At 40.7% G+C, this 20227-nt stretch overlaps 1 protein-coding gene across 1 annotated transcript in view; it reads left to right on the top strand.

Annotated features, from left to right (window-relative positions):
• The window catches only part of MIPEP (mitochondrial intermediate peptidase), a 49804-nt gene that overhangs the window by 19890 nt on the left and 9687 nt on the right, over positions 1-20227 (top strand). The window contains exons 14-16 of the mRNA XM_033146334.1: positions 2487-2596; positions 8194-8268; positions 12895-13014. Of these exons, the coding sequence (XP_033002225.1) occupies positions 2487-2596; positions 8194-8268; positions 12895-13014 (305 nt within the window). The remainder of the gene's footprint in view (positions 1-2486; positions 2597-8193; positions 8269-12894; positions 13015-20227) is intronic.

The following is a 20227-nucleotide window of genomic DNA, read 5'->3' as shown; positions in this document are numbered from 1 at the left end:
TTTAAATCTATCAGATCAATAGTAAGTGGTGAGCTAGGGATTTTGGTATGTTGCAGAAGCTTCCTCCCCCAACTCTGTTGTGCTTAACCTTCCTTCAGACCCTTTGTGATTCCTCAGTTTCACTGTTACTCCTCTTCCTCCTCCTATCCTCCTCTAAATTATGTAGTTAAACTAGTTCTCATCCAGTGCAAGAGGTGGGGGAACATAAAAGGAGCCTACTGAATCATGTCAATGCCCATCTAGTCCAGCATTCTGTTCTCACAGTGGCCAACCAGGTGCTTGTCGGAAGCCTGCAGGCAGCATATGAGCAGAATAGCACTCTGCCCACCTGCGATTCCCAGCAGCTGGTATTCAGAGGCATACTACCTCTGACAGTGGAAGTAGAACATAGCCATCATGGCTTTGTTGTTGTTCAGTCGTTCAGTCGTGTCCGACTCTTCATGACCCCATGGACCAGAGCATGCCAGGCACCCCTATCCTCCACTGCCTCCCGCAGTTTGGCCAAACTCATGCCAGTCGCTTCGAGAACACTGTCCAACCATCTCATCCTCTGTCGTCCCCTTCTCCTTTTGCCCTCCATCTTTCCCAACATCAGGGTCTTTTCCAGGTAGTCTTCTCTTCTCATGAGGTGGCCAAAGTATTGGAGCCTCAGCTTCAGGATCTGCCCTTCCAGTGAGCACTCAGGGCTGATTTCTTTAAGGATGGATAGGTTTGATCTTCTTGCAGTCCATGGGACTCTCGAGTCTCCTCCAGCACCATAATTCAAAAGCATCAATTCTACGGCGATCAGCCTTCTTGATGGTCCAGCTCTCACTTCCGTACATTACTACTGGGAAAACCATAGCTTTAACTATACGGACCTTTGCCGGCAAGGTGATGTCTCTGCTTTTTAAGATGCTGTCTAGGTTTGTCATTGCTTTCCTCCCAAGAAGCAGGCGTCTTTTAATTTCGTGACTGCTGTCACCATCTGCAGTGATCATGGAGCCCAAGAAAGTAAAATCTCTCACTGCCTCCATTTCTTCCCCTTCTATTTGCCAGGAGGTGATGGGACCAGTGGCCATGATGTTAGTTTTTTTGATGTTGAGCTTCAGACCATATTTTGCGCTTTCCTCTTTCACCCTCATTAAAAGCCATCATGGCTAGTCGCCACTAAAAGCCTTATCGTCCATTAATTTGTCCAGTCATCTTTTAAAGCCATCCAAGTTGGTGGCCACCACTTACCTTCTGTGGGAGCAAATTCTATAGCTTAACTACTAGCTTCATGAAGAAGTGCTGGGAGTGAGAAATGTACATCGCACCCCCCCCCAAACCTGGCACTGTTCAGTAGATGTTCATGACACTCATGTTCCACACAGCCTCCCAGACCACAGTGGATCTGCTAGCTAAGGCTAAGGAAACAAAACGTTGTCGCAGTATGTTGTGGTTTGAGCGCTGCAAAAATGTAAGATCCCCCATCTAGTAACACTTGAGGAAAGAAGTCCAGGTTGCGTACAAAGTGGTAGAGAACCTCCAGCCCTCAGGCCTAATTAGGCTTGCCAGGTTTTGGAGGCTGGCTTGCCAAGTGGCTTTGGGCAAATCACACCCACCCTTCTTGTAGGCGCCAGTTGCAGGAAAAACCTTCTTTTGAACCTCGGCTTGAATTCATGCCAAGGTTCTTCCTTTCAGCTGTGGTCTGAACATGCTGCAACTTCAAAGGAAGGTCCTTTTCATCCCCAGATTGAATTTTCCATTGCAGCTTGAGTTTTGAATCACCTTATATGATGTCACCTTACGTTACATGACTGGATCCACCAGCTGGATCTAGTTCCCTACCCCCTGCCATACAAGGAATAGTAATATACAAATGTTTGTAGCTCCAGAAAGTGACAATCTATAGAAGCCTGAAGCCCACTGATCACAAGGGAGAAGAGACTAGATATGAGGACCTAATTTTTTAATTGTAAATTGTTATTTCACCGTCAAGTGTCTTGAGGTAACCCCTCCCCAAAAGCTGCTCTTCAGTGACTGATACCTTGAACAATAGAGGAAAGCAAATATGGACAATAATTGTGCTAGCTCATCAGACAGATGGGATGATAATATTTGTAAATGGGATTAAATTTTTAAGCACAGTTTGATATTTTTATTGTAATTAGGTATAAAGTAACGACAATTAAGGATTTAGTGTTTAAAGTGGGGCCAGATTGGCTGTAGCCTGGTTTAAGTTTATAAAGGGTGTGAGCCATAGCTTTATAGGGTGCCTCACCCAGCTGTTCAAATATTGTATTTACTTTGTGATTTGCAGTAAAACATGTAGGATTATAATTTAGCTTTTCTGCCAGTATGTACAATAACATTACAGAAATGAAATATTTACTTAATGAATGATTTACCACAGTTCATCAAAAGTGCAGATGGAAAGCTAAGGGGAACTTTGGGGAAGACAGAAGAATTTATGTAAACTTTATGGCTACCTGCATGTTAATGCTTCTGTTTCTTTTCTATAGGGACAAGATGTTCTACAGACTTTGCTGAAGTTCCCTCTATCTTGATGGAGTATTTTGCAAATGATTATCGAGTGGTGAACCAATTTGCAAGGCACTATAAAACGGGTCAGGTAGGATAACTAATAAGCAGTCTGATTGTAAATAACATAAGAGTTTTGGGTTGTTGGGTTTTTTTTGGGGGGGGGGGACAGAATAGATTCAGATGTATGAAGCTTGGTGGAGAAATATTTTGTCATGAGACTCATACCTCATGCCCCCCCCTTTTGTATCTTCCCATAAATAACTGAGTGATAGAAACAAAATGGTTGAGACTGCCATTTTTATTTTTATTTTTTAAAAACTTACAGTAATTTTTGAGCCTTTGGAAATATTAAGTCCTAAGTGCTGTGGGGCGTCCTCAGCCTTCCCCAACCTGGTGCCCTTCAGGCATTTTGAACAGCAATTTCCATTGGTACTGGAGAGGGCTAATGGGAGCTGTGGTCTGGAACATCTGGAGGGTGGCAGGTTGGAGAAAGCCTACTCCAGTGCCTCTTCCTCCTCAAGTGGTCCATTGCCTCCCTGACCTGGAAGGATTATAAAGGTTTCCAGGAATCTGCCTGATCACGTTTCAACTATGGCTGCTGTTTCTAAGACCTAATTCCTAGCTTTGCCTCCTTTCCCCTCTGTGAGGCCCAGTGCAGACAGGGATGCTGAGGAAAATGGAGTATCAGGGCTGGAGTCAGACGCAGGTCAGCACAAAAGACGCAGGGCTCCATTGTCAGTGAATTTAACCCTTTATTCAAGGAAATGGCATACAACCCCAGGGACACTTCTTAGTAGGTCTTGCTCTATGGAGCAGTTGCCAGGACTGAAGGTCCCTGCCTTCCACACTTTCTAAGACTCCTCCTCTCTCAGATGTTTCCTAAACAGTCTCAAACTGCATCTGCACACCTCTGTTCTGCTCTCCTCATTATTCTGCATGTTCTTGGAAACCAGCAGGGAGGGGAGCCTGGTGCGACAGGAGAGGGAGACTCCCTGGATTCTTCAGCAGCCTGTTGACTCCCCTTCTCTGCTTCGGCCTTGGAGTCTGAACTGCGCCCTGTCACAGGCTCTTCCTGCTCACTAAACCCTGTTGCCCCTTCAGCATCCAGCCTCTGCTCCCCATCTTCTACCTCTTGACCTTTTCTCAGCATCCCACCACCAATCTCCTGGTTCTGAGCCTTCCTCCTCTGGGGTTTCTCTTGAGGGTCCCCCAGCTGGTGCCTCCCTCCACATGATTCTTCAAAGAACTAGGAACTTACAAATCTGTCAAACAGCAGTGGGAATTCAGGATATTCAGTGTTTAACAAGGAGCTGCCATCACTTAGAAGAATCAGTAACACACAATTCCTTGGTGATAGAAAGATACAGTTGGGATGGTTGCTCCCAGTGTATTTCAATGAATTTATTTGTTTAATATTATTTTGCATAGTTGAAAATATCACAGGCACCTCAACATTTAATACTGACATTAAAAATATGCTTTTGTTTCTTTTTAGCAAGCCCTGTTGTCTAGCCTTGTGGAACTGATTTATAGAATGATGTGGGCTTAAGGGAGAAATACATTTAAGAAAGATACTTGCAATGCAATCCTAAAAACGCTTTCTTGGAAGTAAATCCCACTAATCCAGTGGGATTTACTTTCTGGTAAGTGTGCCTCAGATTGCAGCCTTAAAGGTACAGTATAATATACTACTATTTTCCAGATACTTTACAAACCTTGTCTCTTTTTAGCTCACAAATTTGGAGCCAGGCACTCTCAGGGATAATGAGAGTTGTAGTTCAGCAATACCAGGAGTGCACCACATTGACTACCTCTGGGCTAGCAGGCCATAGGTTCCAGATACTATCTTTTAAAAATAATAATAATAACAGTGTCCAATTGGTTGCCCTCCAATCATTTGGCAAGATGGCTAATTTTAATAATTTGCATGTTTTTAAAAACAAACAGAAGTTCAGCAAGTTCACATTTCAATGATTTAAGGACAGTTAGGTGAAAGTTATCTGGCCCCAGGGACATATTAATTTGTAATTTGTCAGTGATGAATTTGACTCTTACCTTTGTATATTCTGGTCATGCCAAAAGCAGAGGTTTCCACACACACACACACACACACCCCTCCATCCATGCAAGGAAAAGTTTGAAGACACTTTCCAGGCAGGCAGGAAAAGTCTATAAGGGTGTAGAGCAAGCCTAATGAGGACTGAGGCCTAAGAAAGAGTTATGCCTCAAGTAGAGTCTTGAGGACTAGATGAAGAAGCCTAGAGAGCCACATTTGAGTCTGGGCCTGAGATTCCCCATCCCTGCTGCAGAGGGGAAATATATGTAGTGCTGCCTTGTTCTGTTACCTGCAGTGGTGCTTTAACTGCGTCAGGAGGGATGCTTTCACCCCTCTACTATCCCAGAGAGGTGCATGGTTAGTTGTGTTTTTCATTCCCTGACAACAAAGGGCTTCCTGCTCTATGCTTCACTGAACTGCAAACCTGGATTTCCATTTCAGCGAGGATTTGTGGGATTGTGGTTTACCAAAATACCAATTAGCAGGGTTCTGCTATTTTGTTCTGTTTAAAACAGGATACCACTTGACAGCTCTGAGTCTCAGTTTCTGTTTGATGTGATTTGAAACAGCCAAAGTATAAAACTGCAAAAAAGTAAAGTTATACTAGAAGAGCCAATTTGGCTGTAACTGTGTTAAAAATTAGATCCCTATAAAATAAAACCATTCCCTCCTGCCAAGTTTTTAAATGTTTATATTTTGTACCGTAGACTTCTTTAAAAAAACAAAACAACTTATGAGTATATTGAATGTGTAAATGGGTACTCTTTCTCAGGTGTTTAGTGACTGTTGTGGGTCATGACTGGGAAGAAGGAAGTTTTGTTCAGGAATGGGGAACCTGTATCCTTATAGAGGTCATTGTATTACAACTCTCAGCATCCTTGCCTAGTAGCCTGGGACTGATGCAAGTTGTAGTCCACCAACATCCGGGTGGGGTCACAGGTTCATCATCCCTGCTTTAGAACGTAAGAAGAGCCTTGCCAAGTCAGACTATAGACCCAACAAGCTACCATTTTGTTTCCAGCAGTGGCCAGCAAATTTATTCATTTACGGTAATTAAAAGGTTCCCTTTGTAAGCTTTTCTTAGAAAGTGCGGCACACGAAGGGTGAGATTCAGCATTGCACCATTGAGAACATTCAGTCTGTGCAAGCATTTCCATTTGCTGGACTCTGCCCTCAGCTCCCCTAATGTTCTGGGGGTTCTCCCACCCCCATGAGCCAATTTCAGAGGGAGAGGGGAAAACCCTGTTGTGCAAGTGGAAGTCCTTGCTCAGGACTTCCACTGATGGGGCTTCTTAGAGATGAATCCCACCCACAGTTTTTCTCCAGTAGAGGGAAGTAGAAGAAATGGCCTGGGAGGCAGGCAATGGCAGCAGTCCCCCCACACCCTCAGTTTAGGCATCCTGAGGTGGGCTTTCTGGACTATCGCTTGCCCCTCTCACTATCACATTAAATTTTCCTGCCTTCCAGAATAGGCAGAACCACTCAGCTTCTGCTCATCTTGTGTTATACAGATGTGGTCTAGGGGGAATGCTAGGATGAGCTTTGAACCTCTTATCTCTCCCCCCCACCACCACCACCTTTAAGCATTAGATGCCACCTGGGATACAGCTTTGGAGCTCAGAGGAGTAAAGGATTAACTGGCAAAGTAGCAATTACCAGCTTCAGAGAGTTAAGTTATGTTTTCAGTTTAACATTTCTTTCATTATTAAGAAGAGGAAAGCCATGGGTCCACCTGTCTTGCTTTTATCTGCAGTGGTGCTGATTAGGCCTGTGTGTGGTCTAACATTTACGTCTCTGTTATATGTTTATGTTTGTATTCTTTACAGGGGTTTTTTGGGTGGGAGGGAGTAGGGAAAGAGATCTGTTTTTTTCTAGTTTAGAAATCATTCTAATCAAGGGGTCCATGTCTGGGGGCTAAGTCCCAGAATAGCAGTTGTACTACAGTGTGGAATAATTGTCTGTTGTTTAAATGGTTCAATTTAAATTACAGCTTTGCACACTGGATATTCTTAAGTTTTCAAAACTATACTACTATTTTCTGGATGGGAAAATTATAGATCTTGTGTGGTTAACTACTATGTGAAGCATTTCAGTTCAGGAGCATTTCTTGCCCATTTTCACTTCCATCTAATTTGCTGATAACGTTTTTATTGGTTCTCAATAACTTTGATGCAGCTGCTTTTGTTCTACTAACATGAGTAGCTTTTCTAGATGTCATAATTGGTACAGAACCTGAACATTTTGCTATTTTGTAAGCTTTGATAGAACAATTCTTAAACACCTCAACTGTAAAGCTTCAGGCACGATTGAAGAGCTCTTTGTAAATGCCAGACATCTGTATTCCATTTTTGAAGCTGCAGAGGCTCTTTAACAATTTGAAGGGTTTGGTCACACTGACACTCAGGGCACAAGTATAAACTACCAGTAGTAAGACGCATTCCATGTTCAGTCTTCGCACTTCACTCTATATTGTGTAGAAAAACTTAATCTGTTCCTTCATGTTGTTAGGACCAAGTAAACACATATCAGGATGACCCCAGGAGATAGGCTATAATATTATAGAGGAGAGGGGGAAACAGGACAAAAAGATATACAGTGTTGTTAGTAGCATATAGTTTTGTCTTCAGACTTCTAATTTATTTTATTCTCGCTCCATTTTTTTATATGAGAAGCTATATCAAATGAAGCATCTTTCTTCTTCCCTTTCTCCTCATAGCTAACAATAGATACTTTCTCCTGTCATAAAACAGAGTGTTTGTTTGCCTGGAATAGTTTACCTGTACTGTATGTGTCTCTTGACGTGGTATGGATTTGTAACGAGGAAAGAACTAATGTTTCTCTGGTTGGCATGTGATACATCCACATGATTGGTTGTGTCTTATGGTTTGCCCAAGTAAGGAACATATGATGTGGTTGATTTCCTGTAGCTCCTCTTTCAGTTCTGCCCCTGCCTTTGCCCAAAGCAGACAGGGATTCTCTCTTTCCCCCCATCTGTATTTGATCTCAAGTTTCCCCTTTGGATTTTTCCTTTCCTTTCTCTTTTGTGGTTTTTCCTACCTCTTCATCTCCCCAAAAATCTGGAGCAGAGATTCCATTTCTTCTTACCTGCTTTTTCTGCTGGTTTTTTTTTTTAATAAAAAAATGGGATTATTTTATCCGTTCACCATTTCTTCTGTGGTGTAGCATCCCCTTCCAAAGTGACCTCTATACTTGCAGTGCAAACAGCACACATTACATTCATAAAAGGGAAACCTTAACTTTTCTTCTCCTCTGTCTCTTCCACTGGAAGAAGATATTTTGTGTGACATGTTGATCCAACTATTGCTACTTCTTTTCCAGGTCCTAAGCAAGCACCTGGCTATGTTTTTACTTGCACAACCATTTACCTTCTCCAAACTAGGAGGTAGCAAGGAAAGGCAAGCCAAGTGTCCTTTCATTAAACAATCAAGATATGAAATAGGTGGTAGAAGCAACAGAGAGCCCTGAGCCATGTTCTTTTCCAGCATACAATTAAATACACATTTTACTTGCATGTGACTGTTATTTTGTCTGTTCATTGGGTCTGTTTAAAAATTGTTTAAAAGATTTCCAACTCCCCCCCCCCCCCCATCTTTTTATTATTATTCAAGCCATTGCCCAAACATATGGTGTCAAGACTCTGCGAATCTAAGAAAGTTTGTGCTGCTGCCGACATGCAGCTTCAGGTATGTTGTTTGGTTCTATGTGACTTTAACCTTACTATGAAGTTGTGAAATATCTTAAGATTAGCACAGCATCATTTTAAAGTTATGACTCAGTGATGCAGATTCTTTGGCACATTTGTACAAATGTTGAATACTTAAAATGAATTACTTTAAAACTTTATGGGATTTTAATGTCACCTACTTTTTAAGTATAGAGTGAGATGCAGTTTGAAAGTAATACATATCCAAATAAACTTTTCTTAAAAATCTAAGTTTTTTAAAGTCCGCAATGCTGTTAGAAAAAGTTCAGGGAACTCTGTAGGGAAAGAGATTTCTACATTGTGCAGCAGCCAGTGAAAACTTACTTATATAGAATGATGTGGATTTTAACTCTGGTTTCTTCTTGACTTCAATTAAAAAAGAGACAGCCAGCTTCAGAAGCACATCTTCCAAACACTAGTGTGAATTCCCCTCCGCCTTAACTTGCCTCTGATGTTGACCATAGCTGGTGCTAAATTAGGTTTAATCAGGATCTGAAACTGCAGTTTAAACTGGGGTTCAGATCCTAGTTTAAAAGCAAACTTGGTTACTGTGAACTGGTTGAAAGTCAGCGCCAATATTTATCTGAACTATAGTTAAGGCAGAGTGGGACTGAAGAGGAGATGGGAGGATAGCTGCCTCCCAATTTTCTTGGCCATGGGTAACAAAGAGCCAGCATTACATCTGCACTAGCCCCATGATGTGCCTTTGATCTCTAAATTTGGTGCAAAGATAGAAATGATTGTTCCTGCTTCCTTACGATAGATTATAGTGGGTTCCTGAATCTAAATGTTTTGCTTGTGACCTCTGGATTAGAGGATTAGGCCAAATAATGTAGGTCCTTATCAAAGCCAAATTGTGTTTTACTTTGTTTTTTGTTTGTTTGTTCTTTCTTTCTTGGTTAATTTTGTTACAAATATATATATATAATAAAAGTCCCTCTAACTTCAGTGGGACGTCTACCAATCAAGTGTGCATGGTATTGCAGCTTTATTTGATGGATCCATTAAATAAAAGGCACTGGAAACTGTCAGCCTAAAATATAAACATGCAGAACAAGAGCATGCAAGCAGAGTTTTCATTCTGGCAATGGACTTGAACAGTTTGTAAGTTGCCATGTGCTTTTCCAAAAACTAATCATTCTAACAGAAGCAACATAATCCTTTAGAAATGTTTACATGCTTATTTCTAAAGACTCTGATAAAGGCATAAGCTGGAACAAATCTATAAAAAAAACGCATTTTGGAAAAAATCACAAGCTAATCTAGTATGTAAATGTATTTTTTTTTATTTATGAACCCAAATTAATTTATTCTAAAGAGGAAATGCATTTGAACATTCTAATAGAGAACTGATTCTATTTTCTGTAATTTACGCTCATAATATATTGGCTTAATCATAAAAAAATCTTCCCCAAGGAAGTTCATCTCTAAGAAAATACTGAATATAGCTTTCAGTTGTGTTTATTTTAATGAAACTGAGATATGTAGGGGGATCTCTGAGTTGATCATAAGGTCCCAGTGATGGAGAAAACTGTCCTGTCTTTTCTCAGGTTTGCTACTTTAAAAATATACCATCCTGGAACATGCTGAGCCCTTCTGTCATGCCATCAAGAGCTGTAATAGCAGTCACTTTTCTCTCCCTTGGCAGTCATAGCAATTTCTCCAACACCAAGCTTGCTTTGGAAATTGCAGGGTGACTAAGAGTTATGCATAGGTCACCCACCTCATCCCACAAAGAACAAGGACAGTCTGAAACATAATTGTGGTTAAATGTCTGTCTCCTCCAAGCCTCTACAGGATATCAAGGCTTAGATAATTATAACTTTAAATTCTTAGCTCTTTCCCCTTCAGTTCTCTCCAAACCCACAGTTTGACTGGGAATATTTGGAATTCCAAATCTAGGGTAGAGGCTTTTAGTTCTTCTTTCACATATCACAAGAGTCTTTTCTGAACTGTACTGTTTCACATGGGTAGTTGCATTTAAATCCTCATTGCACACAGTCCAGCTCTCCCTCATGGGATATATTTTTAGGTGTAAGGATCTTTATACAAACAAACAAACAAACAAACAAACAAACAAACAGATGAGGTGGTCCAAAATAGAATAACCCTCCTGCAATCTGAAGTAATTTAATTTTTGCTCCACCAAAAGGCAGAATAAAGGAGCCTCCAGGCAAAATTACTGGCATATCTATAAAAGTTGTAGAGCTTCATAGTAATTGAGTTTTTACAGGCCTCTCACCAGATGAGAGATAAGTGGGTGGCAAGGTCATGTTACAATGTTCTGTGCCAAGTTCCACAGAGCACAGGACTGATAAATCGGTGGTTCTTTGTGCCAAGAAATATCTTGGTGCAATTCAATCAGTATTAAGCATTTTTCAGCCATGTTGCCTTAATTGGGAAAGAGAAACACATGAGACCTAAAAGTCGGTAACTCTGGTGAATCAATCTTTGTTTCATTTTAGATACACTATCTTACAAAATGTTACTTTCCATCCAAATTTCTAGTGCTAGCTCTTTTGTGGGATGAGAGATTGTAGCAGTACTGGGAGGACACCAGAACCCTGTCCTTATGTTCTATGACTAGTTTGAAAAGGACCTGGAAAGGAATTCTCCCCAACACTATAGTTTTCCATGGGAATTTATGTGGTGCAATACTGGGGTTTGGTTTTTCTTGAAGATGTTCTTCTCATGGTTTGGAATCCACATCTTGCCACTCTCACAAAGACTGCAGTGGGTACAATGACTGCCACTCTGTCAAAAAGAAGAAGAAGAAGACAGTATATTTTTCATGTACAGCAACCATTCATGACTCAAATTAATTATAATTTGATTCTTTATAACTTTGCTCTAGGCTTTGATTGATGAGACCAGTTATTAAGATGTCAAAAGCAAAAAATGGAGTAACACCCCCCCCCCCGTTTCTGCAATGTTTCTTTATAAATAGCACATCAATGATGGCCTCAATCAAAATTTGGCTAGAAACCAACCATATGTCCCAGCCTGCCTTCAATATATTTGCTGCTGTTCAAATAACACTGCAAAAAATATGCTGGTGGATCCAGCATAGTGCTTGATTTCTCCTCTGATTTCATGCCTCCCTGACTTGTTCCTATTAACAACCAGGTATTTAGCTAGAAATTAGTAGTAACGCAAGGAGTGGAAGCCTTGGATTGCTCAGGTGTCCTTTTATAACAGCTATGCAGAAATAAAGATCCCAAGGGCTGTGTGGAGGATGCTTTTGTAATACAGGAGTCAATAAGACACATGCGCATACCTACCTGATGCGACAGTATGGTATCTTTTAAGGATTAGGCTGAAGTCCTATGGATGTATGGTGGCTTCCTTTTGAAAAGCAGCATTTTTTGTGCATACACAAGACTTGAGAATGGGAACATCATAGGAAGGTGTATTGGGCAGAATCAGATCACCATGTAGCTCAGTATTATCTATGCTGATTGGCAGTACTGTGCAGGTTTACAGACAGAGGTCTTTCGGAGATGCCAGGGACTGTAGCTAGAGTCTTCTCCGTACAAACCATATGCTCTTTTACTGAACTAAGACTCTTCCCCAGTATTGAACATGTGAACAGAATTATGTTTCTATTTATTTGTGTGTGTGTGTGTGTGTAATGGGTGGCGCTGTGGTCTAAACCACTGAGCCTCTTGGGCTTGCTGATCAGAAGGTCAGTGGTTTGAATCCCCATGGTGGGGTAAGCTCCCGTTGCTCTGTCCCAGCTCCTGCCAACCTAGAAGTTCAAAAGCATGCCAGTGCAAGTAGGTAAACGGCATTTCCACGTGCTTTGGTGCTCATCACGGTCCTCCGTGTGCCAGTAGCGGTTTAGCCATGCTGATCACATGACCCGGAAAACTGTCTGTGGACAAACACTGGCTCCCTCGGCCTGATAGTGAGATGAGCACCGCAACCCCATAGTCGGCGGTCACCCTTGACTGGACTTAACCATCCAGGGGTCCTTTATCTTTTACCTACAGGTGAATCTCAAAAAATTAGAATATCGTGGAAAGGTTCATTTCTTTCAGTAATTCAACTTAAAAGGTGAAACTAATATATGAGATAAACTCATGACATGCAAAGCGAGATATGTCAAGCATTTATTTGTTATATTTGTGATGATTATGGCATACAGCTGATGAGAACCCCAAATTAACAATTTCAACTTTGGGGTTTTCATCAGCTGAACACCAAAATCGTCACAATTATAACAAGCAAAGGCTTGACATATCTTGCTTTGCTTGTCATGAGTCTATCTCATATATTAAACTCCAGTAGCTAATGAAAACAATTGCTTACATAAATGGACTTTTCCATGGTATTCTAATTTTTCGAGTTTCACCTGTATATATTTGGAAGCCGCCCAGATGGCTGGGGCAACCCAGTCAGGTGCGCAAGGTACAAATAATAATAAAATTAGTATTATTATTCTGAACGTTATTCTATATTATGTTATTCTATATTACTCTCATGAAGAAAAGCAAGGGAAGGCATGTATTTTAATCTCTTTTATTCTGCTGCATGTCTGAATTTGTTAACCACATGCTGAATAGCAAGAGTGAGCCATAGCTCAGAATATATATTATCTATCTAGATCTTTTATGCTGTCTTGGACCAAATATACCATGGGAAACATCCTCTAGAGAAGTCAACCACAGAGATTTTGAAGGAAACTCAAGAGAAATTCTATGGATTGCCATACGTCCCTAATACTGTGAGTACCATATTTCATGCAGATTGATATTTTAAAAGAAAATGAAGGTTAATGGACTTAGTTATGTTCATTAATTTCTGAGTAAAAATTAGTTGACTACCACCCAAATGGTTTTATGTTACCATTTTAAAAAGTTTTTATATGTGGAAATGTTTTATATCTGTTATTATATTGTAAATTGCTTTGGGATGACTCATGGGAAGCAATTCGCAAGTGAAATAAATGCTACTAGTAATAATATAGCTTGAGGAGTCTTACATTCAAAATAGGAGGGGAAAGTAAAAATGTCCTTGGATAAGACCAGTGACTTGGATGCACCTAAAGTAGTTCTGTGGACCCCAGGCATAGTTTAGGCTTACTGCAAAGCATAGAAAAAAATCTTGAGACTACTTCAAAATGTTTGGCTGTTACTTCTTTTTCAATTTCCTAAAGGGTATAATGTAATCATTAGCCTGTGTGCATTTTACACAAGTGAGGCTACAAACAGTTTAAATATGCATTGAAGAACTTCTGAGTGTTTTTAATGTTGTACAGAAAGCAGAAGTGGGTCGTTTTTAAGTGAAATATATGTTGTGGTCAATGTGGCTCTTTCATTCAATTTGCAAACCCAGAAAATTCAAAAATTCAGATTTTAGAGACGCTTGTGAAAACATCCTTTAGTTTGGGAATGCTTGTAACTTGCTGCTTCAGCCAAAGTGGAAAACCCATTTGTTTATACAAATTGTATACCCTTGGATTAACTTTCAACTGGGTCATCTTAAAGTACACTGTAAAACCAGGTTTTACGAGACAGCGTGTAAGAAGAGGAAAATTAAATGAATGTGTAACAAACCCTTTGTGGATTTTTCTGTAAATAGTCTCTGGTTATTGTTTTATAAAGGTGGTTTCATAAACTCAGCATTCATTTCAAAACCATAACAAAGTTGGTACTTTGAAAACCAGCGCATGAATCTTGGATTGCTGCTTTTCTTTTCCTTTTTAAAGAGAAGCCCTTTCATTTCTTCATTTGAACAGAAAAGCTACAGATAACGATCACAAGAAAACTGAATCCCACTTAGGTCCCATTGAAATCAATGTGGCAAGTTAGTTGTGACTAACTGGAGCTATTAATTTAAGCCAACGATCTTCCTTTGAAGTGAGGCCAATAGTTTTCAGGAAACATTTTCCCCCAGCTATTCACAGTTCTTGAAGCAGAATGTTTGGAAGTTGTCGAATTGTAAACCACTTGAAGCTTTTAAGGAAAAACTGACCTCATGAAATTCAACCTTTTATGACTGTTACATTAGTGCTTTTTTTAGTAATAGGGTTGTGCCAGAAGTCGTTTAGTCATGCTGGCCACATGACCCTGAAAGCTGGCTGTGGACAAACGCTGGTTCCCTCGGCCTGAAAAGCGAGATGAGCGCCACACCCCATAGTCGCCTTTGACTGGACTTAACCGTTCAGGGGTCCTTTACCTTTAGTTTACCTTTTGGTAATAACGTAGCATTTTGCTTACACATTGAGGGGTTGCTGGCTTCCCCCTTCATACTGCATCCCCCTACCCTCAAGAGTTGCTCAGGGTGACAGGAATTCTCTGAGAACCTGTGTAGTGTGACACAAAGTCTGCAGCCCGTGGAGAAAATTGGGGTCCCCCTCCCCTACCTTCTGTGTGACTGAATGGCCTTCCCCCATAATGTATGGGGAGTTTGGATACAACTCATATGCATTTTATACAATTTGGGAGCCTGCAGACCCCATTGACCCGCATGTAGCAGTGAGCATATATAGGATCAGGGATGCGATTAGATTTTGTCAGAGCCTGGCTTGGAAATGAATTTCTAGGATACTTAAAAGTGTGCCTTAAAGGAGACATTAACTTTTAGGAATCCCTGGACTACTCCCTGCAACACCCTTTGCTAACCTGGATCAATATCTGGGTCACAGAAGAGTTCATAGTCTCTCCATGCTAGCTACCAAAGTGACCTCTCCTCTCCTTCCTTTACTTACTTGTAGCCACAGCAACTGCAAAAGGGCTTGGGAAGGAAGGGAGGACCCTCCACATTGTCCCAATGTGCCACTCGTCCCGGGCACTATGGCCATGTGATACGCCTTGGGAAGAACCTAGTTCCCAAGAGCCACTTCTCTTTCAGCCCTGACATGCAATAATCCATTAAAAAACTATAATTAATAATTCAAGGACCATATGGTATCTTTCCAGAAACACCTAAGTGGTTAATTGAATGTGAAATTCCTTTCCTCTTCTCCAATATAAACTACTACAAAAATATTTATATCCCTTGTCTTGCTGGGTTTATTTATGAGTTGGTAATAAAAACATAGAAGTGTTATAAATTGAAACTTTAATCTCTCGTTTGACTCACTTTTCAAAATCTCAGGGTGCTTTTTTGTTTTGTTTTTTTACTTTCCCATTCCTGACTTTAGAATATCCCCTTCCTGTATTATTTTAAGCTGCAACTGTACACACTTACCTTTGTGTGCACAGTTCACATCTGTTCACATCATAGAACAGAGTTGGACTTACTTCTGGACTTAAATTATTTATGCAATTATTCATTGCATTTATATCTCACCTTTTCACTAAGGAGTTCAAGGTGGCATTCTTGGTCCATCCGTCCCCATTTAATCTCCACATCAATCCTGTGGCGTAGGTTAGGCTGAGAGGCAGTGACTGGCCCAAGGTCACCCCATCAGCTTTATGGCTGAGAGGGGGATTTGAACCCTAGTCCCCCCAGGTCATAGTCCAACACTCTATAACTGTTACTCTACACTGGCTATGCATAGGTTTGCACTGTTAAAAGGCAATTTTGCAAGTTAGCAGAAAATGGAAAATAATACTTGGGGCCATATGTATTTGAGGAGGTTGCTGATGACCCATTCTCCCAGAAAACTTAAATGGAGGCTTAAATCCACTGTCTATGACCAAGAGGACATGTCCAGCAGCTAGTTTTTAGAGACACACTGCCTCTCAATCTGGAGACACCATATGGCCACCGTGGCTAGAAACAATCCCAGTGAGTAGATTGCTTTCCCTACAGGCAAACAGGGCATTTACTGAAGAGGCAGAATTCCCATATTTAAGATATTCTGTGCTTATCGCCATCTTTGGGTTATAAAATAGCTAAGGGAAGGTACCTCATTAAACATGTAAGCTTCTTTGAGTTACCTAGAAGACTCTCAGGGAGAATGAGCAACCTAATCACAAAATCTTCACCATTTCATAAACATACAGAACAGGATGACCCACAGGGGATTATAAAATGTTGCAATAACTTAATAATGCTGTATGCCCATGCACTCACACAAGGAGAGCGATAGCATCAGAGGCACCCTTAAGTCCCGTCCCCCCCGATCAGAGACCAGGAAGCAGTTTTGTTGTTGTCTCGTCTAATGGAATGTTGTACAGGGTGGGATTCTAGGAGACTCAAGGATATTTTCACTCCTTTAGGTAGCTCAGTGGATAGGTTTTGCTTCACTTTCTACCAGATTGCCATCTTTTGGCTTGGGAAAGCGGCCCTTGCCAGCAACCGTGGCTTTTTATCATTTATTTACTTGTAACTTAACTTGCTTTTACAGCATTTGCCTTCTTAGTTCACTTGCCTAAGGCATGTATCTCTGGTCTGATTCATCTTGTTCATTCCTGCTTTCTGAAGCATAGCATTCATGAATTTCCTTGAGTTTGAAGCATTCATCTCAAGTTGTTATGCTAGAATGCCTTTTCTGTACATCACATACAGGGCCAGGTTACCTTTAATAAAATGCAATTCTCTTTACAGCCCAAGACATAGTGAAACAGTCCATCCCTTTGCAGACACTGCATTGCAAAACATAGGGAGGTACTGAACTATGTTTTATTCAGAAGAGACTCATGGAAATTAATGAATGTGGCTAATGTCCATTAACTTCAAAAGGTCTACTCTGAGTAAAACTTGATTGAATATCACCCACAGTATTCTACAAGCTTCACAATAGTATTATGTTGCTGGTGCATGCTGGTATGCGTGTCCTTACATTTGCTGTCATGTTACCTGTTCCTTAATGAAAACAGTAAACTAGCCCCAAAACATTTTCATGCATCAAAACATTTTGACATACAATTAATTATCCTGAAGGAGACTATACACACAGTTGCAAAGCCTTTCTCTTTAAACCATACTTTGTGTGGTACAGTGCTTTTTTCTAATTACCCAGGACAACCTTTAAGGATATTGTCGAAGTTTTCATTATGAATGAAGATCAATAGGGAGATGTCATGTTAGGAGAAATTATAGCTTCTGATTTACAGTCTTGTTACTTCTGATTTGCCTGCCAGCTTAAATAGTTAAGCCCCATTCCGTACATATTAATAAACATTCTACTGATGTGAATAAAGATTTGCTTCCATACAAAAGCATTCTGGATCACCTGAAATTAACAGATTTTTTTTTCATTCTAGACTAATTCTCTGTAACTTGAAGGGTAGCAAACTCTTTCACAAACATGTTTGGCTAAACAGTTTATTTTTAAATAATTGGCTTTGGAGTTCTAAAATCACAGCAGGCAACTCTCTCCTCCCCTAAATTCTCAAGCCAATTGAGTGAGAGCAGTGCTTCCTGAATAGGTATATACTTGAAGGAATCAGAAAATTACCAAACATCATTTTTTGACAGTTGAAAAGATTCATGCAAAGCAATTAGTACTTTCAGCACAGCCCTAAGTAGGTCTGTATTAAGTTCTACCATGTTATCTTCAGCTAAAGTTTCCCTTTAAAATCTCTCTGCTTTTGCAAATGTTAGGTCATAATTTGATGTAGTGATCTCCAACATGTTGCTCCATAATTCCATCAAGATTTGACTAACTCAGACTGCTTACAGCTTTAAAGTTTAACTGACCCCTTTAGATAGCATATGGCTGCAGTTTGCATCAAAGCTTTTTTGTGTGCTAAATTGAATGTAGGGTATTGTATTAATGCACTTATAATTATGTTTTATAGTCCTAGAATATAACAAATGTGTATTTTATTTAAGACTCTTGGCCACAAGAGAGCAGTTAGCTTTTCATCCTTTCTAATAAAAATCATGTATGGAGTTTTTGGAAAACGTTCAGACAAGATAATCATTGGTGGATTGATGGTATGTTGATTGGAAGCAGACATCTTTAAGTATTAATTTTTGTAGCTCAGTCATGCACCTTTATTTCTGTCTGTTATACTATATGGGGGGAAAAACAGGAAGGAACATGACCTGCAGATGGCATGTTATCACAACCCCTGGGCTATGCTATAGAGCACATCACGATTTAATAAGCTCCTGGAATGTTTTCCTGCAGCTTTTTCAAGACTTATTACATATTTAACTGGAGCAGTTGATGTAGTTGAAGACTTCATCAACTTGCTTGCAAGTTAGAAACATGACCTTCAGTAAGGTGTAGGTTTTACTTATTTGTGCATGTAGCTGCAGGCTGGGTGAGTTCCCAAGTGGAATTTGAAACATGAGGGTTCTTTTTATAGTTGAAAAGATCATATTGTGCAGTGACAGAAATGTGGAATATAAGCCGCAATTGAAATGGGATCTTTTGCACTTCCTCCTTCAGCTCTATAGACTTTTCAGTGCTAAGCTAGGTGGGAGCAAGTATGTGATTCAACAGCTTGCTCTTGACTGCCTAATCATGGTGACATTAGCATCATACCCTGTGGCTGTGTAGTGAGGGAAGTGAATCCTGCAGCACAACCCATTAATCTGCCCTACACTAAATGAATGGTTATAATAAAAAGTACATGCATGAAAAAGTTCTGTGATGGTAAAAAAATGCCTTTAGGATGTTGTGACATGCAAGATCCCCATCCTGTCTGTGTCCATGTCTACACCTCGTTTCATACAATACAACAGTTTTGTATGATAACACTGCTGCATCTGGAGACTCTTGACTGTTGACGGTGCACCAAACTGACTCAGCTTGCAACACATTCATATTTCACACTAGTGAAGCAGGTGTTGTCTCACATTAATCAAAGGATCAAGCCAAAAGCTCTTCCCTTGAAATCATTCTGAGGGCTTGGTTGCCGTTCACACCACAAAAAGTCCGCAACCAGAGCGGCGCTTTTGTGCATGCGCGAACTGCGCAGAACGCTTCCGGGTTTGCCGTGTTCTTAACCCCCCCAAAAAAATGCAACATAAAGCATTCGCAAGAAGAGGTATGACTGTAGCAGCAAACCTGTGGTCCTATTGTTAGTCAAGAAAAAGGGGGCCAAAACAGATGAGAAGGAGGTGGCATTCCTACCCCCTTTCAATGCCTTTTAATAGCAATTAATCTACAGTCTCTCACATTAAGTGAGAAGCACCACATTAGGGACGGGAGGGTGTTTTCCCATAAATCAATGTCAATTTATAAGAAGGGCCCAGCTTCAAAAAATGTGTATCCAGAGTGATAACACGACTCAACCAATGTCCTATGTTAATTGAGCATGCATACTCCTCCCCGGAATTAAGATTGCCGGTAAAAATATCAACAACCTCAGATATGCTGATGATACAACCTTGATGGCAGAAAGTGAGGAGGAATTGAAGAACCTTTTAATGAGGGTGAAAGAGGAAAGCGCAAAATATGGTCTGAAGCTCAACATCAAAAAAACTAAGATCATGGCCACTGGTCCCATCACCTCCTGGCAAATAGAAGGGGAAGAAATGGAGGCAGTGAGAGATTTCACTTTCTTGGGTTCCATGATCACTGCAGATGGTGACAGCAGTCACGAAATTAGAAGACGCCTGCTTCTTGGGAGAAAAGCAATGACAAACCTAGACAGCATCTTAAAAAGCAAAGACATCACCTTGCCAACAAAGGTCCGTATAGTTAAAGCTATGGTTTTCCCAGTAGTAATGTACGGAAGTGAGAGCTGGACCATCAAGAAGGCTGATCGCCGAAGAATTGATGCTTTTGAATTATGGTGCTGGAGGAAACTCTTGAGAGTCCCATGGACTGCAAGAAGATCAAACCTATCCATTCTCAAGGAAATCGGCCCTGAGTGCTCACTAGAAGGACAGATCCTGAAGTTGAGGCTCCAGTACTTTGGCCACCTCATGAGAAGAGAAGACTCCCTGGAAAAGACCCTGATGTTGGGAAAGATGGAGGGCACAAGGAGAAGGGGACGGCAAAGGATGAGATGGTTGGACAGTATTCTCGAAGCTACTGGCATGAGTTTGGCCAGACTGCGGGAGGCAGTGGAGGATAGGCGTGCCTG

The sequence above is a fragment of the Lacerta agilis genome, chromosome 4, assembly GCF_009819535.1.
Source record: "Lacerta agilis isolate rLacAgi1 chromosome 4, rLacAgi1.pri, whole genome shotgun sequence".
Lineage (NCBI taxonomy): Eukaryota > Metazoa > Chordata > Lepidosauria > Squamata > Lacertidae > Lacerta > Lacerta agilis.
This window is presented reverse-complemented; position numbering and strand designations above follow the sequence as displayed.